Below are 25,485 nucleotides of genomic sequence, written 5' to 3'. Positions count from 1 at the left end.
GTTATCGTGAAGATCCTGAAAGTAAAATTGTTTTTACATTGAAAATTAACAGTATTTTTCTATTGGGATTAGATATTAATGCCATTTATAATATTTTGAACTCTATTTTTAATCATTATCCAATATTATATTTTAACCAAAGTCGAAGGTCTTATCAGTTGATTTTTTCTTTGGCTCCACTATAGGTTGTTCTTGATAATTCAATTATTATAATGTAATTAATTTTATCGGCTCTGAAACACGACTCGATTTATTTATATGTAAAAAATTCATTTAATACTTAGGTATTAGTAATTCCGAGTATGTGAACAATGTACGATGATATGATTAAAAATCAATTATAAATTCTTTTACTGTTGAGGAATGCAATACAATTATGTGATTGCAATGAATACAGTGTTATTAAAATTGTAGATATAAGAAGTAAATATGATATAAAAATGTGTCATCCCAAAAGAGAACAATGAATAATTAATTTTTTTTATATCTTTTTATTTCAAATGTGATATATTGTACCAGAATTATAATTGAATCATCTTCATTAATTTTTTTAATGTTAAAACGAAACAAAATTTAAACCGAGAGGGCTACACTACTAATCTGTTTGAAAAATTGCTCGAAAAATATTATTTGAATGGCAAAATTTTATTTTATACCTTCGATTCACTTTTTCACATAGAACGACCATATTATAATTTGTACCATCAGTTAGCGGACATATATAATATAGTATAATTTAAAAAGAATATATATTTTAAACCGAGTTATTCTTCGGTGTAGATGATATAAGATGTCCATGCCCGGATATGTATAACTTTGGTTAAATTTTCATTCTGAGTCAATCTACAGCGCTAAATTAATCTGTCGTTAAGGTGTTAAGAATTAAAGGTGAAAATCTCGACTATATTCTGTAAATAAAGAAGATCGTCTAAGGCCTCTATTCTTGTGTTTTTCAATCATTTCTCCTTTTCTATGACTTTCGATTGCTTCTGGTCACTTTAAAGTAATGCCTAGTTTTCGTCATTTCCAGCTGGTCTATATTGCTGAAACAAAAATATAGCGTTTCGTTTAATAAATACAACGTAACCTTGATATTATCCTGAAAAATTGAAGAGAAAAGTGGGTCAAGTAAATGACGTAATGTCCAAGCAATCGTGCCATCGAATATCCACTACATAGTTACAAATCCTCACTGTACAGTTTTGTTTTGAAATAAGCAACTCGTTCAAGACTGGGCAGTTGCTTATTTTGAATTAGGCTTGACTTTGTTCTCGAGCGGAACAAGAGAGAACACGGAGAACGAACGAGAGGGCCGAGTTATCGATAAACTATAACTCTTTACACTGTTTAATTTTTTTTTTACCTATCAATAACTCTTCAATTAATTTACAAAATAGATATAAAATGAATAACCCTTTACACTGCTTAATTTTTTTTTTACCTATCAATAACTCTTCAATTAATTTACAAAATAGATATAAAATGAGGGTATCGACAAAATGTTGTATTGCAATACAGTGCAGACTACGTAAAAAAATATTTTTTATTTATATTTACACTGCTTAATTTTTTTTTTACCTACCAATAACTCTTCAATTAATTTACAAAATAGATACAAAATGAGGGTATCGACAAAATGTTGTATTGCAATAGTGCAGACTATGTAAAAAAATATTTTTTATTTATATTTACACTGCTTAATTTTTTTTTTACCTACCAATAACTCTTCAATTAATTTACAAAATAGATATAAAATGAGGGTATCGACAAAATGTTGTATTGCAATAGTGCAGACTATGTAAAAAAATATTTTTTATTTATATTAAGTAGTAAATTGTACAGTGTCGAGCCACACTCGACATAGGAGTGCTAAGGGATAAAATAGTCGATCGAGCCGCGATGTTCTTTTCCTGAATTGTATCTGTTTAAGCCATGAAAGTACAATATGTGGTACGACATGATTGAATTCAATAGGAAACTTTAGTAATTTTGTATTTTTAATTAAATAAATGTTTCGAATCATAAAATAAAATTTAGTTAAATTATTTTTCTTCGAAAGAATTTAAGAAAAATAAATATCTCTAAATATATTACTTACTTTATTTATATGTATTATATACATATAACAGCATTTTTTATATACTATTTATATATGTCTCGGACCGTTTATGCATTTTACATGTTTTCAAAGTTGCGGTAGTTACATACGCATGCAAAGATGTATTTTTCTAGTTATTGAGAACATAAGTGCATTCGATGGGAAATGAAATTGTGTATTAAAAGTAGTATTTATCATTTCTATTCGAAAATCCCATTGAGTGGGTTTTGATATGCCCTTCTGGATTTTCACGGGCAGATTCAATGTCGTTCGATTCGTTCGATTTCGCAAAATACGATAAAAAAATTTTGATTTTCTTCGTCCAAAAAAGTAGGAAATCCTTTAAATAGCACTAATGAGTCACCGCAATGCATTCGAGCAGGAAATGCTGTACAGCGTGAACATGACACACGACTTATTATGATACATCGTCAACTTATTTACACGAGGCTAAGTGAGTGCATATTAGTACGCTTGGTGATTTTGTGCAAATTGAAAAATGAAGAATCTTAAAGAATGATGCGTTTGTATACAATTTCATTTCAAATTCTTCGGACTATTAGATAATAAAGAAAATATTTGCAAAGATCTCTTAGATGTCGCAAGTGACTAATGGGGAAGATAGTCATACACAAGTTTAAGTCATACATAATAATACGAATCTTAGCAGCGTTTTGAATTTGGCAGAAGGCTGTTATGGGTTTTCACTATTTTTAAATAAATGAAGCTTTCGTAAAAGTAGGCACTTGTACGAATTTCTGTTACACGATTTTGATGCAAAATTTAAGGACGTATCGTGTTATTGTAAAATTGTGGTGCACCTACTGACACGTAAACAAGACCATGTCAGCGATAACATGTTTTTGAGGAAACTCAAGGTTGAATGATCAGGTGATAGCTTATCATTGATGAATTTATGATAGGGTTTCAGGTTGTATTTGGTCTTAGAAGAGAGTAAGCGAGACTAAACAGTGTCGCTGCGTAAACACCTCGACAATAATTCCGTGTGAGCCTCGTTTATAGTTCACAGGTGGTATACACACTGCTACAGTAGTAGCCAATGATTGATATTTCTATAATCAAACACGGGATTATCGTTGGAGTGTGTAGATGGCAATTCGCACCGAAAGCAGTAGTTCATGCGCCTAAATCACTCACTAGTGGAAATCAAAATTTTGGAATATTTCGTTTTAACTTTATGACAGTATTTTTAATGGGTTGGTTATTATTAGTTTTCTCGACGAAAAATCGACGAAGAGAGTCCAAACCCTACTTCATTTGCACTATTTTTGATAATACGTTGCTCAAATAATTTCTTTAAAGCTTTTGATTACGTATCGTTAAAAATAGTCCGAAGAAAGTTGCGCGTAGAATTATTTTCATTGTTTCATTCATCAACCATGTCAAATATGCAAATTTATATTCTCGATTGAAATTACCAATTAATACGCAAGAATTAATTTGTAGTTCGACCAAACTAATTGATCGATTTTAGTGATAACTATACATAGAATAATATTCAGGTTGTATTTGCTTTAATATTAACGAAATGATAGCAATATTTGCAAAATCCTGTAGTTACGAAGTCTTTCAACTTATTTACGATCAATCACAAACATAAATGATGATTAAAAAAATACAATTTCTAATGATAGTGATTAATTAATACTATTGTGATCCTTTTGTTGAGTCAGTACTGTAATAATAATTTTAGCGTTCAGAAGAATTGAAAAAATTACTGTTGACTATTTCATTTGGTCATTTCATTTTAACCTGGACACTTTTTCTAGTAACATTTCAGATTTTAGAAATTTAGATATGTTGTTGTCTTTAATGATATTTAAATGTTTATCAAAGAATTTTTAAAGTACTGAAAATTGTTGATGTTATAGCTATTTGAAAAGTAGTGATAATTTTTGTTGATGAATTACAACTGCTAAATTGTCAATTACATTAAAATGTATTTTCAGTTTTTTCTGCCAAAGGCAAAGAATTTAAATAAAACTTACTTTAGTACAAAGAAACGTCAAATAATTTTTCGTTTAATATTTAAAAAAATATCCAATATAATAGTTACGCAGAATAAACAGATGTGAAGAATATTGAATTTGTTTTCATTATCGATTGATAAAAAAAAAGCAATTTAAAGAATCTTATTAAAAATCAAAGAAATCCACTTTTTGATGTTGTAAATTTTTTCCTACGTCTATGAGGGCAGGGGAGGGGTCAAACTGACGCTCAGCAAGAAACGAAATTCAATTAATAATTTTTTAAAAACAAGATACTTCAATTCAATGGGGTTGGACTCAACAATAGTGTATTGCTAAAATTACTTATCATCGCTTTTGATGTCATTATTAGTTGAGCTAAATTCTTGTAATAATTAATTTTTATCGTTACGGCAGAATGGTTTAATGTAAAAGGGGATACTCTGTAAATACCTACATTGTTTGGATAATGTAATATGTATTCGAATAGTAGAATGTTTGGATCGTTGAACATTCAGGCAATTGAGATTCATATAATGGATGTTCTACAAACATATTTTTCTAAAATTATATTTTAATTCTTTTATTAGCAAAATTTATTACTTTATGGAATTTTGATATAAAAAACTCTTTATTCCGATAAAAAAAAAAATGAAGTTAATATTGCAAATTTCCGAAAGAAATCCATACCCAAAAAATGTACATATTATGGAGAACTTGTAAATCTCTCTCTACTAAAGTATTAAAAAAAATAATTTCGATTGGTCCAATTCTATTGAAAATAATTAATGTAATCAAGTTGTCTCTTGTGCACTCAGTATTCTGTTGTTGAACTAAATTTAAAATTAATTAAAAAATTTAAGCTATTACCTAATCGAACAATTTCGGCTATGTAATTATTTAATTGTTATATAATATAACAGTGACTGTTTAGCCTATACTACTACGTTTCGACGTAGCATCAACTTTAATTCATTTTTATGTAATTAATTTTAAAATATCATGTTTTTGAAAATTGGTTCGTAAAAACGACAAATAGAACTGTATTGTTTAATTTTTTCAGGTCTTTAAATTTGTCCAGTTATTAAAAATCGCAAATTTCTTTAAAACTTCTTTAAAACATATTTTTTCCCAAATAAGAGGAAGTATTGTACAATATATTTTAAAAAATTTCACCCATTAGTATTTATGATAAAACTCTTTTGCAAACATTAACATTTAACTTATAAAATTACATTGTAAATTAGAAACAAATTGGAACAACATCTCCAATTTTCGTTTCCTAAAAATGAGGTCGTCAGTATACAAAAATAAAACAATGATTATAATTGAAATATTTATATTTCTTAATTCGTCACTATAACAGTTTAATGAAAAAAGATGAAAACAATAACGTATCGTACAGAACAATCGAATATATTATGTACTTACTGAAAATTTCCCACGTGTAGTCCTCACTAAATGAGTAAATTATTTTTGTCGTGTTACAAATGAATTCTCACTACGTATTGGCTGCACCAATCAGCAGATTACTTGCGTTGATAATTCGTTTAATTCAGCCGGAGAAAAATTATTTGATATATCAAGGATCTACTATACTATTCGTAAGTGTCAGTGTACGATGTATTTTGATCTAATAGGAGATCTTCTTTTTCTTTTTCCTGATTCTTTAGTCAGCTTTGTAGATAAATAACAATTATTAATGCAAGAGTAAGAGTGAAATAAGGAGTTATTCTAGAACATTCTGGGGCAATACAGTAGCTCAAATAGTATTGTATATACAGCAGTTTAGGTATTATCACGTATTGTAAACATGCGAATTTAGAAGCAGATTTTGGGGGAAAAGGGAAACTCGAGGAGGAATCCGTTGAAAGCGTCTTGAATGATGCTTGAAAATGCGTCTACTTCACCTCACAGACGTTTGTAATGTTCATTGGATCGATTTGGTGGACGGAATTGAACTGGACAAGAACCAATTCGTAAGTGACTATAGTTCCGGCGACCTGAAACACGTTTCAATGACAAATTAAAAATACATTATAACGGGTAGCTTGAATATTTATAACTAAACTAAAAATATTTATGCAAACGTATAGTATTGTAAAAAAGAGACAAACTTAAAGACGTTAGGATGGAATGTACTTCATTGTTTTCATATGTAGAAAATATAATTTTCTTTTCCTTTATGTTACATTTTGTGTACACTTCATATTATACTTAAAAAATAAATATTATATTCATCATACAATGACAACTGACTGGATTGATAAGTGACTTGTTAATTCCTTATATTTTACTCTTATGCACTATGTCAACACCTGAATTGCTCTGTTCATGTTTTTTTAACAATAAGCATTCTGAAATCGTGGTAGACAGCATTATCATGTTGCATTGTTTGTATTTTCCAAGAGTTCAATGTGACATGTTATGATTAATGTTTACTACGGTTGATGACAAGGTACGATCAGTTTGTTATAATTTCAAGAAATTTTTTAAGAACATTAATGACAGTAGTAAATGTAGAAAAACAGTGTAAGATTGTATCTGTTTCAATGCACTATTAAATATTGTTAATCGATGAATGTGAATTTTGAATTCGTTGAAGATTATAATAGATTGAAGCATACTATCTAAAATAGATTGAACCAATTTTATCCATACTATCCCCATTTTTTTCTGCTTGTACATGTTTAACTGTCACAGTCGAAAAGTATCTATCAATTTATGGTTGATAGTTTTGAGAAACACTTATTTCTTCGCGTAATTATTAAAAATGATTGAAACTTTGGAAATTGGAAGTGGGAAGATAGAAAGAAGGTTGAATATGTGAAAATGATTTATGTTGTAAGCGTTTAGTTTGAATAATAGACTATTGTGAAGACACTACTACTTTCCACCTACTTCGAATTACTGTCAACCAGTGGCTGGCATCTGGAAACGATAAAATAGACACTAAGATCTGATTTTTTGTTTAATTTCACATATAACGTTACTTACGTCAAATTACACTTGAATTTACAAAATTCAAACGTGATTCTACTAACAATAAAATATACAATACTTCCTTTAAGGGTATACGTGGTTCAAAATCGATTATAAATAAAAATAGTCATTTTCAATGTAATCTGTAAAAATTGAATAAATAGAAACTACTAAACAAACATACAGCATTTAGATTCCGTACAGATATTTATGTAGACTCGAAAAATTACTTAATAACACAAAGTGCTTAAATTGAATTTTTAATATAAATAAAAATTTCGTTGTTAGACAATGGAAGAAGGTTCAAATTTTGCGAAAATGTAATTGACACAATTTTAAAAGTTTTCCAAAAACTCTTTAAAATGTATAATTTTGTTGTTTCAAACAGAATTCTTTTTCTGTAGATTAATATTCACTCAAAATTTAACTCACTCTTAAAGAGTAAATCACATTTAACGAGTTATATTTCTGTGAACTTGTAGGAAAAGGAGATGACGTACTATTAGTTTTGTTACTTGTAATTTAACTGTAATTATGAGCAGTCTTATTATCTACAGATTGAAAAGTATCGTTCAATTTATCAGGATTGTTATACTATAATAGCAATAACATTTATTAAAATCGTGTTACATCATTTCTGACGTATCTCTTTTTTCCCTACAATAGTGATTAAATACGTACAGTTAACACGAGGCTCCTGGTCACTGAGAAAAATTTCATGCCAGTCAAGCAAATGCTATCCGTCGTTACTTGTGATAGGAATCTCATCACCTATGAAAATAACGAAATTGATTCATGTTCCATGATTACAAAATTCTTGGTGAGAAGTTTTTGATTGGACGAATGAAAATCAAATATATTGGATCTCATCAAAAGTTGTGTCGCTTTTATTTGAATGCAAATAATGGATCGTAAATTGTTACGGAACCAATTTTATCCATCGAAGTAATTTCATGCACTACCAACTATCATTTTCGAATAAGAAAATATATTTAAAAACATTTTCAGAGGAATAAAATCATTTTCGTATACTTAAATGGTGTGTCTTGGTAATCAATAGTTATTGAACAGGAGAAAGTCAGAAGTAAATAAAACGGGAAAGTTTATTAATAATATAATAATTTCTAGAGCATCGATTCTCGATAATTAAAGGATTGATTTGTACATTTCGTTCAAATGTTTTTAAAACAAGATCATGTTCCAGATGTTCATATAATAAATCAAATTAAACTGAAGTCCCAATAAATACTTTATGGTTTGCTCTGAATTTTTGCGTTGAATGTTTTAATTATTTTTACGTTTTCTGATCTGATCGAGAACTTCTTCCCAAGAATTGTTAAATAAAACAGAGTTGAAATCTTACTTCTGCACAAAAGCTGCTTCCAGAAACGCTGTACAAAATCGGAGCAGGGAGCAAGGACTCATCGTGAATTGATGCTGCACATAAGGAAACAAGCGTCGTCCTTGCCAATAAGAATCCGAAGGAGAAGCCAAAGTAAATTTTCTCAATGATGCCTCGCATAGGACTGTTAAAAAATGTTAAGTTATGTAGCTTTGTGTATTCGTGTGTTACTTATTAAATATAAAGTAACGAGTAACAAGAACGTCAATAAAATATTTTAAAATTAAAAGGATCTAAAAACGACAAAGACACTGAAGCAAAAATTATAATATAACTTTCAATTTTAATAGTACAATCAAGAATGCTTGATACCGATACACCATTCAAAATTGAAGAATTACGTACTAAGTCATCTTCTTTCGTGTTAAGTTATCCAATATTTCCAAGCTTCTATATACTGATATTTGACTGATTCTCTTCACTTGTTCAGGAACAAAAATTAAAAATTTTTTTTTTTCGAATGGTATAGTATACGCGTGAAAGATAAATGAAAGCAGTTCATGTTGAAAAATCAATCAAACAATGTTTACAACAGAATTTAACCCATAAGGAATTATTTAGGATTACTTCAATTCTTACAATTTGAAATATATTTTTTACCTTAAGTAGTGTAATCCATTTTGGGTTTATGTCAATACAACTTTAACAAACCTCGAACGAGTATCCATTGAATTTTTCAATTCTATTTGTATTACGACAAAAAATGTTAAAGTCCTTTTTTATAATTACATCGAATGGAAAAACATGTTTCTAAAATTTCAGGAAGGTGTGTATAAGGAAAACTTGAAGCTATTTTGCAAATAGCGAATTACTGCACATAGCAAAGCAGTGGTACAAATTGCATAAGTATAATTATGCTGTAGCGTGTATACTTGAAAGAGAAGAGTAGTTGTATGCAGATGAAGTAGAGATCGGTGGCGAAGGAGAGAAGAACCATTACAGAAATATGAGAGTCCAATTGCCTCGTTAAGCTTGCCAAGTGGTTATAGTCATTTCTTGCTTCGGCCCACCACCATTCTGGCATTGCCTTAACAGTGAAATGATCCTGATGACCAAGATTTGTTATTAAAAACGAGATGCGTACATTCTTTTACTGTAGATATTGCTATTATATAATAATTGCACAGTGAAAAGAGAGGGCTGTAAGCGTTAATTATTTATAATATTTCGTTTACAACGAAACGTTCTACACCGCGAAATCAATAAATTTATAAATATTACATTGTACTAGACACTGTGTAGCTATGTGAAAGTAAGTTATAATAATAATTAAACATATGTGCGATGTTAGAATATAATTTTTAAGTTTATCTATAGATATATGAGTAGACTATTATTTATATTTATAATCAAGTGAATTGCTATAGGAACCCTTATGGATTTTTTATTGTAAAATTGAAACGAAACATTGAATACTTAAAAATGCTTCAATGAACTACAGTATCTACACTTCCTTAGTTTGTATATATGTTTCGGTTACAGAATAATAAATTTTTTCATCGCCGTTTTATATAACTTTCTGTTGTTTAATTTGATAAACTTTTTAACTGCATTTTCATGTTACATTACTTTCTTTTCGTACGTCCAAATAGGTTTAATTATAATTTTGTAGATTAGTAACTTATTTTTTACACTTAGCTTAGAGTCCCTTGATGTTAGGCATGGATTTTATAACTTTTATCCATATACTAGCTTTAGCATATGGATTTTATAACTTTTAGCTTTTATTTGTTCGATTTTTTCTTAAATGAGCTGTTATTCATGCTGTTACACATTAATGTGTAATTTCAAGAATAACAATTCGTAACACTTCGTGTAATCTAGTCTGTAGTTTAGTTTATTATCTAAAGAAATTAAGTACTTAGACAATTATTTAAGATAAAAGTATTAAGAAAATTGTTTAACAACAATCCGTAAGAGAACCTACAGCAATCAAGTGTCAGAGTTGGGCAATAGTATACTATATTTCGATTATTTTAAATTTATTGAATGAAGTCATCGTAACAAAAATAATATGTAATAAATGAGTCGTCGCTGATATTAATTGGTAATCGCCATTAAAAAATGATTACTTAATAAATGACGGAAAAATTAAAAACTATTTCAGTCTTGACTAGAACCGGTGATATCTAGAATAGCACTACGAAAGAGTGATATAAAACAAAAAATTAAACAGAAAAGAATAAAAACGACGAAAAAATCAAAGAAGGGAACAGAAAAGCAGAAGAAAAAAAAACGAAAGATAGAAAATACTAAGAAAGGAAGAACAAAAAGAGAATTGTACAAAGGCAAGAAAAAGAAGAAAAGTAGCAACATAAGAAAATTGAAAGCAAACGACATATTGAAAACTAAAACAATCATGGTAATATATAGTGTAAAAGTTAAAAGCAAAGGAAATACCACAAGTACTCGTTATAAGATCGCTATTCGGTACCAGGCAGAGACTTAAATGGTGCACGACGAAAGCGATTAACAACCAAAACAGTGGCAGTTCATTTGGTCTGAATTGGTGTTATGTCATATGCAATCGTGAGCTACTGCGTTATACTTACATACATATAAATGTATGTTTTACGACAGCGATGTCGGAGAAAAAAAACAGCGTGTGAGAAAGAATAGGATCAAATGAAGAAGAAAGTTGAGTGAATCCAAAAAATTGAGAATGAGTAAGATGTACACAGATTTTTCGTCTCTTCTATCCATTTTAAATCAGAGATTGAGCGAGTCTGATAACTTTTGACTCGTTTCATGCCAAATCGATCATTTTTTGACGAAAAGGTTTCATACCGTAGCCATGCGAGAAATTGGTCGAGATCCTATAAGTTACAACGGTACAGGAGAAAGGGCAATCGTCTACTCGCGTCACACTGTGCAGATACAGTTTCACTATTGGTTAAATTGGGCAAGTGTAAAGTCCATCGCTTGACGAGGAATGCAAACGAAACAAAATACGACAAAGTGAGATGCAAAACATATCTGGCAATAAGATAACCACCGTGCCGACGGCAGACGAGTGTGTTGAAAATCGTTTCCGGTCTGTTGGATGAGGCTGTAAGGACTACGGGCAGTCGTGATATTGGAGTTCACGTTTGTCCCCCGTGTGGACCCCAGCGGAAAGAGGTTATCAAGGCGTTGAGAAAAGTGGAAGAGAGACTTCTTACCACCCCTTTTCCAACAAGAATGTGTGGTATCGGATTTTCCGTGTTCGGTGGGCCTGCTTCGAGCGCAGGCTTAGATGAGGTAGCACGTGCGGACAGACCTGCGTTAGGGTAAACACTTGCGCCGATCTGTTCGCTAGGTTTCATGGAAGGCACATGTATCCCTTTACAGGGGGTCTTGCAAGACGACTGAGCGTGAGAATGCATGAGAACGAAAGGGAATACATGTGGTTTGGAGAAAGTGAAGAGTGTTTGGAAAAGACGAACGATTAGGATTTAGGATTCAGGTCGAACGTGACCGAATGTCTGAAGTAAGAGGGACTGAGGAATAGAGTGAAAGGGAATGAATGTGCGTGGCTATATAGAGTGCGAGAGGAACGTTTGGGATACAGTATATCCACAGTATATCCACAGTATATCCACAGTATATCCACAGTATGTCCACAGTATGTCCAGAGCACGTAACAGTATGGGTAAAAACACGTAATAAGACGGGACAGCAGGAAAGACACACTAAGACGAAAGACCAGTAAAAGACATAAGCGACAGAGACGATAAAGATGCGTGCCGAGGGCATCAAGACGATAAGTTTAGTCTTATACGCGGTCGATCTACCTTTAGTGAAAAGCGAAACTAATTGCCGACACCACGTTTAACACTAATAACACTGTAACTTATAATATACTCAAATATACATCAATACACCGCACGAGTACACCAATTATTTTGGGGGCTCGTACAGGGATCAACAATTTTGCACACTCGTCTGTGATCGAAAAACAACAAATGTGAGAAGACGTGGTAACTACGCTGCACGGAGGGGGAAGGGGGCACTGAAAGCCTTAATGTTTTTAATTCCCGGTGTTTCTGAGTACGGGGAATCCCACAGTCTTTCGAAAATTTCTCCCATGTAAAAGAAAAGGTGTCCAGTAACGATAGTGGCAACAATCATGTGGTCTCAATAGTTAAGAAGTTTACGGGGGTTGTTAGGCTAAGAGAGGAATAAGCTAAAATGTCACAGAGGAAAGGGGTATCGTCCACTCATATCACTCGTGACGTGACTGCTACGCCTTTAAGCAAAATGACAATAAGCAGTAATGACAATTCATTATTGGCTTAATTGGACAAGTGCAGAAGTTCACCGTTTGACGAGGAACGCGAACGAAACCGAATACGATAATGAGAGATGCAAAACGTATCTGATTATTGATTACTCAATAATCATAATCATCAAGATTATTGCTTATTCAGCGGCTGTAATAATTAATCATTAGTTTAACTACATTTTGCCCAATTCTGTTCAACAATACATTTATTAAACATGGTTAGGAATTAAAAATATCAAAGTTATAAAAATACTTTCAAATTGTAGTTTACCTTGCCCCTTATAGAATATAAACGAGTATTTAGCTGGCGAAATTGGTCCGCCAAAGCTATGCTGATTAGTATGAGAAACAGGTCAACGAAGTTCCAAGAGAAAGTACTCAAAATGTTAATAACGTCCACTGCTAAACCTTTCCATAAGTTGTATGAAATTTTTGAGAATACCTAATCAAAGGCAGATACATATTTTGAAAATATTATTTAAAGTCTGAAAAAATTATGAAAAGTCGTTAAAAATTGTTCAGAAACACTTCTCTCACCTGTGGGAATTGCGACTGGAAATAAATTCCAGTGATATCCGGGCTACCTTGAAAATCTGCGCATTCCCTAGCTCTGATGTAACCATGAAGAATAGAAAAACTGTGTTCCACTGCAAAAATTTGCCACAATTCGTTAATAAAAAAAAAACCTAGATTGAACATCAAAAAGGTGTAATTTTATACGATACAAAAATTATTAAAATAATAGGACAATATTATCTTGTATAGGATTTTGACAAAACTTTATAAACATATCATTTTTAAAGATGGTTTCATTCCATTAATCAATTTTTAGAAGAAAGATATTGTTCAATGTACCTGTATAGGTTGTTGTCAAAAAACGTATGGACATAATTTTAGGAGCAAATTGAATATACAAATACAATAACAAAAGTTCATATATACTTGTAATAGATTTACTGCATTTGACCTTGTTTCTAAGTTACAGACATTTTTGTATTTATATGGTGCAGTTGCTGTCCAGGCAAGGTTGTTTTAGGCGGTACTTGTCTCGTATAGGTAGGGAGGCGGCGACGCGTTGCTGGCACTGCCCAGAGGACCAGGACACGGCGCAACACCCCCTGGAGGCGTGGCCCGCTTAGGCGAGTGAGCGTTGTGTCCTGGTCGGCATAATTGGAGCGGATCTCTCGCTGCTGGACGTGGTTAGAACTATGCTCAACGGCGAGAGAAAGTGGAAGGCCGTGGCCTTCTTCTGAAAAATCGTAATTCCGCGGAAGAAGGCGGGAGCGGAAATGTGCAAAGGAGGGCAATGTTAGGTCCCCTTAACAGTACTGGGCGGGGACACGATGGTCTCTACGCCCTGCTTTCGACCCTACCTCACCCGGGAGGTGAGTGAATCCATCATGAGAGGGAGACCCTCTCAGAGGAAGGGGCCAGTGCTTCCCCTGAGAGCGGACGTAAGATAAATTAGGGGACTTATTCAAGCGAGGCGTTAAGGGCCTCGGGGCGCTTTATATCTCCGTGTCGTTGGGCGCGGCTACGGGGACCGTGGGTAGTCATGAATTTGAGACTCACGGCCGCTTTACGTGCGGTCCTCTATGGAAGTGACGGTGGGGTAATCAATCGTCGCCAGGCGTACAAGCGCTAAAGAAAGTGGGAGAGGGGCTCTCGTCGGCTCCTTCCCAGCAAGAATGTGAGTAGGCGATTGTGCTGAATTGGTGTGTGTTGGTAGGGGGGCACCGGAAACTAAAAACATCAAAGCTCACTGAGAACGTGAGAGCATCGCCAACGTGGTAGGTTCCGCGTCCGGTGCTTTCCTCCACGTTAAAAGGAAATAGGTATTAGTAGGTGAATAAGAAGATCGTTTAAATGTTTGCGTTAGACTCTAACATGGTTTAGACATTTTTTTTGAGAAAAAGCTTTTACGATGATTCTATGCTAGTATAATTTGTGATTAAAAGAATGGAAATTCAAATATATCTGTAACTTGAAAATAAAGTCAAATAAGAAAAATATTTTATGTTCTCATGTGCCAAACTTTTCTTTGACTTCATGTATTCTACACATAACTTCTAATATGTTTCACTACTTTTTGTAAAGTACCCATGTAATATTTTTCGGCATAAATACAGGCTATTTCTACATAAGATAGGCTCTGCATGATGACTAAAAACTAGTGTAATAAAAGTCCTATTAAACATAATGCATTACTATGTTATACTGATTATGAGGACACATATGTACATATACTAGGTTGTTCAATAAGTTTTGTCGAACGACAACTTATTATATGATTGAGTTATGATAGAGCATGAGAAGACAGGTTAGATTTCGATTGTGATGTCCTTATGTAAATTTTGCCATATTATTAAACTAAATTTTCAAAAAAAGCACACTTAATTTGTTTATTTAGTTCAAAACTCGTTACTATCATCTACTAGAAAAAAATTTTAAAATAGTATCGTCTTCCACTGACTTGAAGCCTCGCGGAACGGTACAAAGGCAAAGAGGGGCTGGTTCCGCGTCCTGATTGGACCGTTTATCCCCACCCGAGAGGCACGTTCTGAACCTTAGCCACACCCTCTGTCATAGTAGTAGGAACAGATTTTAATTACGTCTCTATCTCAATATGTATATAAATATAAAATGAAGTTTCGTTTATGCTTATATTTAATGGATAAAACGTCTGTTAATATTATGTAATATTAACAGTTTTTTTATAGATGAAGTAATAAAGATGATTTTGAAATATAATTAATTTTCCTTAATGGAATCAAATAGTTTATACGACACAATCCTACTTAACTCTAGTCATTTTCCACAAAAAAGTATTAAGCCATTTTTCCCAAAAGAACAATATTCTAAAATATTAAAATTTAACATTGCTATTACTGCATATAAGAAATACAGAATGAACAAAATAATAAAAATCAGAAAATTAAGTTTTTTCTTAAAGAAAAGTATACATCTTTTTAAGAAAGCAATTGATACATTTTCTCTGTACATCAACACATGAAAGCTATTATAATATTTACCAAGAAAAATTTTTTTATTGCTAAATTTGAAACTTCTGTCTGAAACATTGTTTCATCAGGCTATTGGAAGTGTCTAAAAAATCGTAGCGACAGTTATGTGCCACCACACTGTATATAACTTTTTCTGAAATGAATGAAAATTCAATTTTATTTATTTCCAAATTAAATTTGTATTAAATTATTTTTGTTCTTGAAAAGAATTTTATTTACTTCTATTGGTAATTATATAACCAATGCTTTCCTAGCATATTATAAAAAACTAGCAAAAATTGTTGTCCTATATTACATATAACTATTTTATAATAGTAATACAAATACCCTTTCCACTTTTCTCACATTCCTGCTACGGAACTTCAAGTCAGCAATAAAGAATACATAATAATGTAAATATGAAAATTGAACTATGTAAATATAGTTTGTAATTGCTTAACTACGATTACGTTAGTCACGTTTGGTCATTGACTCTTATAATAATTTCTCATTAAATATATTTTTTCGACGCCTTATCGATATAAATTGTTTCACTTCATTTAACCGTTTAAATTATTTTACTTATAGAGGTATATTTGTTTTAACGTCTACATTGAGTTGCGTAACATCAAATGCATTTTTCGGGCCCATTTCTATTGTGCCTTTTTTTGATTTTATTTATAATTCATTTAAAATTAATTATGATTCATTTAAAACGAATTATAATTTATCATTCATTAATAATAATAAAATACGTGTCACTCACCTAAGGCAAATATCATCACCACTATAGTCACCACCTTAAATTTAGTGGATAAACTTATTCTGGATACTTTTCTATGCCTGTTGGAAAACTCCTTTTCAAGCTTTTCCCACGTCAGCATTAAACAAGGCCATTGCATGGCCAATCTCAGGAAAAGGAAAGATGCAATCAAATTCGTTCCATTGAAAACGAAGTTAGCTAATACGTATGAAACAATAAAGTGTGTAATTTCATTAACATAGTTGTTCAATTGAAATTTGAGTAAACATGATTTATTCAGTAATTCGAATATTTAGTAATTGCATAATAGCAATTATGATTTTGTTACTTCATTAACGTTAATGTTATTGGAACATAAATATAAACCCGTGTGCAATTGCATATGGGTCATTCTATGCCAAATCAATTACTTTCTATGTTCACAAATTTGTATGAAATTGATATATATAGGGTGACCCATTTAAATTGACACAATGAAATATTCCGTAGATAACTAATTAAAAAAAGGTGGAATATGCCTTTCATGATGTTTCTTGAATTTTAACAAATAGACCTTTTATAAATGTTTTTTTTTAAATATCTTAAAAACTAGAAATTTATAATAAAAAAGAAACAAGTTGACGTTGAAATGACCTTGAAAAGAGCCACATACTGAAAAGTTAATAATGCCATTTGAACCGCCTTTCAAAATCATAAAAGACACGTTCCATATATTTTTTTTTTTTAATTAGTTGTCTAGAAAATATTTTGTTGTGTTGCACACCGTATAGAATATGTGTAATATTTATATATACCGTACTTTACTTATATTGTGTTTTTCCTTGGAAATAGTTATATTAAAATTATTAATGTAAGCTTCTTTTTACGAAAATAAATAAATAAATAAATGTAGAAGAAAATATATTTTTTATAATGTACAAACGGTGTTTCATTGCTTGATTAATGATGAATTATCTTTTTAAAAACTTACTCATTTTTGTAGAAGTTATCCCAGTGGAAATTATCCTCAAAATGTTGAAAACCGTCATCATCGATGAACCGAGGAATGAAATTACACAGTATATAATTTTCGGACTTCGCCAAGTGAACCTAATCGAATGAGTTAACCACATGAATATTAACATTATGGAACACTCTTATTTATTTCGATTTAATTACTGCTATTATTAAGAACTTTTTCATTGATAGCACAGCGATCATAACTACTCAAATGATTCTACGTGCCGAAATACGCAAATGATATTACTAGTAGGAAAGTATAGTTATTAATTTCAATGTTATAATATTCGTATTCTCTATTTTACAGACAATCTGCTGATTAATATTGATAGTAATATAAGTGAATAAATAGAAAAAGAAAAAAAAATATTTCCCTTGTTACCAAAACGTATTAGCAATATGTGACTGTATAAGAATTAAAAACGTATATTGTTAAATAAAATAATAAACCATTTTTGTTAATATATTATGGAAAAGCAGTTTATACAGATCTATGTAAATGTCATGACTTGAAAGTTATCCTTTTATAAATGAAAGTAAAGTTTTAAATTGTTGTGATTTGAAGATACTGAAAGATACACGTCTCCTACAAATAATCTCCTACAACCTTGAGATTGAGTGTTCTATAATGTAAGTCATACAAAGTGTCACATTTTCAATATTAACTTTTTAGAGTGAAGTAGAATTGCAGAATTACAATTTTAAAATAAATTCTTTTAAGTAGGATTCGAATACTTTTCCTGAAAAAATGAATTGAAAATGTGACATAACATTTTTTCCTAGCAGACCAGTTAGTTTTCGAGAACATTGATTTTAGAAATCTTGATGTTCACATATGTTGTTAAGGGTACCATTTTGAACTTTTTCTATAAAAACAAATTTGCACGTATTAAACAAACTGACGTGGTATCTGCTTATTACCGCTCGTGAACGGAAAAAGAAACTAACCATAAAACTCAATACCAAATTAATGCTAATCGCACAATATTAACAGAGCAAAGAATCCAACGTAAAATTCAAAATCGAAAGGATATCTCGTATACCAGAGGTGATCGTCAATTGTTTTAATTGAAGAAGTTGTTCAAAATGGTGCCCTTCACAACATATATGAAGGTTAAGATCATCAGAACATTCTACTCTAAAATAAATAATTATCAACATTTATTAGATATATCCCAATCATGGTATCCCAAAACAAGACATTAGATACAGCAGTAATTCGAATCTAAAGACATCCAAAATGGTTTCAAGTAATTATTTATCATTTGGATGTAATTTATGTTCTTTCTCTTTCTTAACCGAAAGTTACGGAAGATTTTCTACACATCGAAATAGAAACCCAAATTATGACTGACCCACCGCAAAAATTATACTTTGAAAAGAATTTTGTATCCTTTCTTACATTGTGTTAGTAAGAATTGAATCTAACTTTTGGTTTAAATTGACATTCTTGACATTAGGTATGAGTACAAAGCGAATATTCACTACAATCCTTTATAGAACGGTAGTAATAAATGTAACAAAATAATAAATAACCTGAGTTGCGACGCGTCTGGAGTATTCACACCGGACACAGGAAACATGGAAAAACACTGTGTCAACATGATGATTGGCCTCATGGATGCGTGCAAACTGTCAGTTTCTGGATCAAAGGCAACGGCGGAGGGTACCGCTGGACCTGACACTAAGAATTTAATAAGAATACTTTGTGGAACGTAGAACCAAATATTGTTTGTGACTTACTGTCCGTAATCTCTGGGTTGGACTTCAGATTGTCGAATTGGTCAAACTGCGTGGTGCCCTTGGGCGATCTGAAAATTTCATTGAGATTTTGGTACATAATAAACTTCTTGTTTCTTCGAGGAATCGTTAACAACACGCAACAGCACTATTACATTTGGCACAAGATGTCGGGCTTTGTGCCGAGTAAGAGTAGAAACTTTTTTGGAGGACGATTCGATCCACTTCACTTTCATTCACATGTAACCGAACACTATTTAACGATACAAAGATATAATGAATAACAAAGATGAATTAATCGGAACATGACAGTACCACGTTGGATATTTGATCGCGATGGTGTGTGAACTTTATGTGTAGCGCGTCGCGATCGACGGTATGCACGGCACAGGATCGCATGGCAAACAGAAGATAAACTCGTTATTTCAGAGTTTTATCATACACCGAGGACAAATGGTGGAGGGTGTTATATAGACAGCGAGAGCTCAATAAACGTCTATTTGAACAACCACTGGAAATGTCAGCTCGATTGAACATCGCTTACAAATGAAATATTCCGTGAGGGAGAAACAGTTTGTTCTTATCTATAGTGGATCGAGAAGATTTCCCTTTACGTTAATGGAACTTCTTCAGCGCTAATAATTTTTTTCAAATCAATGTTAGGAAGAAGAATAAAGAACGTGCTCCGTATGATCATTATCGAATTGATAATTCAAATCAGATGATAAATGTCAAGGAATATTGTCAAGGAATTCAGTACTACATCAGTGGTTTTCCAGTTTCAAGAAATATTAATGAATATTCTACTGTACGAGGGGATAAGAAGTTAAGAAGGAACTATATGTTGTAAACGTGAACTGTGAACTGCTTTCTAAATAAAAGATTGTTAAAATGTTGATCAGTAAAGTTCTACAGAATAGCTACTCCTAATAGAAAAATGCTATCTCCACTTTGTCTTTTGTTACTATACAGTAATATTTTTACTTAAACGAGCGGTACAGGGACACGATGGTTTTTTCAGGTCTCCAACTGAACCAGTTTCGACAAATCTAGCGACCAAACTTTGCACAGAGCTTTTTGCCGACACATGATTTCGAGAGAAATGATTACGAAGTGTCCGAATCGTTAGCGTTAAAGATCGTGATTTTTCGTAATACCTCTGAATAATTTGCACACGTTCTTTCACCGTGTGCTTTTCCATGATTGATTAATTTCCCATATGTCTAGATGACATATGTCAAGTTTCAGATTAATCTTGTTCGACGTTTTAAAAAGAGCGCGAAATTCAAAACGACCAGTGATGATTAGGACACTCTTTATATTTATTTTACACACTTCAAAGTATAATATAAAGAGAATGTTAATAATAAAGAATCGTACAGTGACTTAAAAGGGTATTCTGATCTAAATGATTTAAAAAATTAATTTATGGATTATTTTACTTTCTTAAAGTTTCGAGTCTTAAAAATGTGATCCTAAATGTGATTTAGTAATCATTCCTTAAAGGAAAGTGCCGTATAAATATATCGGTCAAAATTATGTTTTTTAGTCGACACTGATGTCTTAAAAATTATTGGGCCAATTGCCTTGTATTTCTACATACACATACAATAAGTATCTTGCTGTTACATTTGTAAATACATATTGGTATTGATTTTCAATTTTAGAAAAATTTATTTTGATTGTATATGGATATAAAATGTATTCCTCAAACAATTTATGGAAAATATTCCATAACATTGAAATATTTTACCATTAAAACTTGTTCAAAAAGTGTACAAAGCATACAATGGGAAGTAAAGAACAATGGCGGATCTTGGCTTACTGGTGTCTAGACATCAAAATATGGAGTGGGTTATAGAATTGATTTACTGACTGGATATGTTCTTGAATATATAGTTATGATAAAATATTGTCAGAACTGAAGCCAGTGTTATTGTTACACATGCAGGCCACAGACACGTTTGTCAAACAAGTCACAGTTTCATCTAATTTAATGAAAATATACGCGAAAATGCAGGTGTGGCAAAGATCAGAAGAGTACGATAGACAACTTTCATTTCTGACGACGACAGTAAAACCGAACAATATCTCAATAGTTTACAAACATATAGGGAAGATATAAAAGTCGAAAAAAAAGAGTGAACAGTTGAACTATACGAGTTGAATAGTTCGTTAATAACGTTTGTTTGAAGCTGATCGTGTACCCGTGCTCGGTCGGAATTATATCAAATCATAAAGTCGAACGATGCACAGTAAAAACGGAGACCCGAAAACCTAGCATAAATTATATACATAGCACCACATTTTTGGTAAATTACCGTACGATTGAACAATACTAATACAAAACGATAATAGAACAGACAAAAGTAATTGAAATTGTCTTTATTAATGTAACTAATTAATTCATATTTATTTATATAAATAATAATTTTATAAATTTGTAACTGTAATGTTTATAATTATAAATATTTATGTTATAATCACAGAAGTTTATTGCGTTATAAGTACTTCATCTGAAGAAGTCAAATCCTAGGGTACACTATTTCCTTCAGGAAAATAACCATTGATAAAATATTAATTCAATATTTTACAAAAAAATTATTTTTTTTGGAAGTACTGGGAATATAATTAGGACCTTAGGAATATATAAAAATTGTATTATTTTTTGAAGGTTTCGAAGGTAACAAATAAAGTCCACTGTAATTACATTTTACAATACTTTCTAAATACCACGATATGTAATCCTTCATTTACAATTTACCATTAAACGAATAAGTCATATCAATATAGTTGGTAAATATTATTCAGTATTTTTGAAAATATACTCATTGGAACATTTATTTTGCACTCTGCAACTAAGCCCATTAGCAATAACTTTAAACTTAACTGGCACCGAACATAGCACTTTCTTCTGATTTTACTAGAGCGTGTTCTTAATTATAATTTATCGATGGTTAATCATAAATTTTCAAATTTTTATATTTCGAGCTTTTGCAAGGTTTACGAAGCTCCGATCCCATTGTACAATGTGTCAAAGTAAAATTTCTCGTATAACCGGTAAAAACGTTACGAATAGAGGGTATTAACATTTTTGTTCATTTTATTATACATTTTTTACAATCAAAACACAATAAATTATAACCAACACCGTTAGATTGGCATTCACTTGAATCGTTCCAGCATTTATTATTAATGAGGATTATTACACATATAGATAATTACAAACACCTAGTTACGTTGAAGGCAATGATGCTGGATTTCTTCAATAATAAGTTCATCAGTAATTTTGAAAGAAATCTTTATTTTGAGAAATAAATTATTTCCAATATTTTTGAAAGTTAAATTCTGAATTTCATGTACGATGACATAGCTATTTGCAAATAAAACTAATAGTGTTAAACGTGTCGATAATGTTTCAAATTCAGTAATTATAAACTGGTGTTTCACACGATAAAGAATATCAACTTTATTTAATTCGAGTGATGTAATGGAGTCTTGAATTCTATAGTTTTACAATCAAGAAGGAATTGCTTTTTTGCGTAAAAATAAAGTGAAAGTACAAAATCAAATTTTGTCATACGAAGTTTCATTTTCGACAAAATCGATTTTAAAACTTGTAAACACGACTTGATTAATTTGTCTGTTCATGACTCATTATTTCAACCATTTGCGGTGATATTTGCAAATATTAACAGTGGTACGATATTATCTATTTTAAATAGTTCTAACTGTATTGCAGATGAGAGACTGTCACATAGATAGAAATCAGATAATATTAAATATAGCACTAGGTAGGGTTATCTGTTTTACGTCTATGTTGCTAGCTTCTAACTGTAGAATTAGAACTAGTTAAAATAGATAATATCATACAATCGTAATGTTTACAATTACCAACACAAGTAGAAATATGAGTAATGGACGGATACGTTGGCCAAGTCGTATTTATTTGCACGCATTTCATTGTCAGACAAATACTCAATATTTATTTTCTCGGAAATGAAATAGCATGACGAATTATAACCTTCTCGGTTGTATCAGGAATTTTGTCTCACCCTATATATTTGCACATATAATAGAACTTCGATTAACTGGTTTATGAACATAATTTAAAACTAGAGTATCCTATTGACGAGTAGTTGCCTTATTTTTCATTGTTTTTTCATTTTCTGGTTTATTTAAGCAGCAGCGATTATATTTAAATGGCTTGTGTCTTGTACATTATCACTTTCAGATAATTTCCATTCCTTTCCATACATGTTTGTCTGCAATTTCACGGTGTTTTACGTTTTTAATAAGTTATCGGATATTCATTCAGATTTATTAACAGCGTACTCTTGAACTTTATTGAACAAAACAAGGAAGTACCATTATAGAAACAATGCTTTTGATTTTTAAATAAAAGTGCGTCACATTACATCAAATCTTAGTTAATCCAAGTCCTGTTGTATTATTCTGTAAAATTTATTATTCCCTATTATTATTTTATTCAAAAACTGTAATAAATCGAAAATTTACTGCTACGCATATTTTACATAACAATTCTACTTCTAGACTGACTATTTTTCAGAATTTCAAAAAAACATTTGTGTACATTCGTAACATCTTTCTAGTGTGTTGTACACCAACATTGACACTGACTCATCATAAGAGTGTCAAGCCCAAGTAATATACAAGTGTATAAAGTGATCATAGTCGCCTTATATTTTCTTTTGAAATGTATAAAATATATTTTTATACGAAATGATTTTCGTTTGAATGTATTTCAAGGATCTACTACTACTACAACTACTACTACTACTACTACTACTACTACTACTACTACTACTACTACTACTACTACTACTACTACTACAACACACACACACATGAATACTAAGTGGTCGTGTAATTGAAACTTTGAAATATTTTTAAATATATGTACACATGATTCTAAAGGCTAGTCGTTTCTGAATCATTAAATAGAAATTCTTTTAGTAATTTTACATATTAATAACCTTAGTATATTATACATATGATATATTGTATTAAAGGGGAGAGGTTCACGAAAAGTAATTATCAGAGTTAGGTCTAAATTTAAGATTATAAAGACAAATAAAGAATTTAAAGTCCAGAATAAATTATACAACTATGTATCAGTTTTCTTTTATCTTGTAATGCTTGTGTCTTTAAATATAGGAATGGGTGATGTATTCTATAGATGTGTATCTATAGAATATATCTATTCCAATGCAAAACTATTTATAATGGAATCAACGAGATAATGGACTACTCTTAGGAGGATGATCGAAGAATTTCCAACATCTACCACTGTACTCCTACCCTTCTGGACATTTGTGTGAAAATATTGAGAATATTTTACGATTTCAAGATTGTTAAATAATTTCTATTAATAATTTGTATTATTATTAGTACTACACCTGATTATTAATTTATTGAATATTTGAGGTTTATTTCAACAAAATACAATAGTAACCATGGAAATGAAAATTCATGGGATATGATCGGTTTGATCATCTTTTTTATTAAGGTAGATCTTTTAACAATAAGTCAATTTTTTCGTTAATCTAGTATCAACTTAAGACTTCTATAACTTACATATCAAGTACTCCTTCAATTCTCGATAATAATTCTAATTTCGTTACTTCAATCCGATAAAAGCATGGTATACTACACTTTTTAATTGTTTAACAAAAATATTTTATTATTAGGAAATAGATACATCTCAGATCTACCTTTACTAAATAATACTCTATCGAACATTTTAATAAGTAAATACTATATGTGAATAAAGTTGTACCATGAATTCGTGAATCATTCTGTATATTTGTGTAACTAATGAATGAATACTCGAAAATAGTGTTCATTTTAAGAACGTCAATGTACAGTTATAAGGAATATTAAACTTCTTTTTATACATACCTAACATTAATTGACCGCATATTTTGATTTTTCATAACTGACAAATATAGAGATCGCATTCCGTTCAATGTTTTCTTTATATCACTGTAATCCGATATACTATGTACACCATACCGTAAAAAATGAAACGCTCAGCATAAATATACACAACTGGCACACAGTAATCATTGTTTCAAGGCTCAAAATAATTATTTACAAAATCGCATTGTAAATATATTTACACATTATTCTGAAGAACCTGAACGAAGAAAGAACAAACACGAAAGGGAATAATGAAAATGTAATAATTTACGTAAAAAGGGAAACAATAGACTATTATTTAAAA

General features: G+C 31.0%; 1 protein-coding gene across 1 annotated transcript; it reads right to left on the bottom strand.

Annotated features, from left to right (window-relative positions):
- Nucleotides 1-644: 644 nt before the first annotated feature.
- Nucleotides 645-25,234, bottom strand: LOC143145150 (gustatory receptor for sugar taste 64f). The gene is made up of 12 exons (XM_076308223.1): nucleotides 25,161-25,234; nucleotides 19,242-19,309; nucleotides 19,035-19,182; nucleotides 17,470-17,588; nucleotides 16,503-16,697; nucleotides 13,272-13,381; nucleotides 13,006-13,176; nucleotides 9,343-9,515; nucleotides 8,432-8,594; nucleotides 7,750-7,839; nucleotides 5,997-6,089; nucleotides 645-1,043 (listed from the first exon to the last, which is right to left on the bottom strand). Exons 1-12 carry the CDS (start codon nucleotides 25,217-25,219, stop codon nucleotides 1,011-1,013), a joined length of 1,422 nt encoding a protein of 473 aa, XP_076164338.1. The 5' UTR covers nucleotides 25,220-25,234; the 3' UTR covers nucleotides 645-1,010.
- Nucleotides 25,235-25,485: the final 251 nt, after the last annotated feature.

Source organism: Ptiloglossa arizonensis, chromosome 4 (genome assembly GCF_051014685.1).
Source record: "Ptiloglossa arizonensis isolate GNS036 chromosome 4, iyPtiAriz1_principal, whole genome shotgun sequence".
Lineage (NCBI taxonomy): Eukaryota > Metazoa > Arthropoda > Insecta > Hymenoptera > Colletidae > Ptiloglossa > Ptiloglossa arizonensis.
Note: the sequence above shows the minus strand (reverse complement) of the source record. Positions and strands in the feature narration are given on the sequence as shown.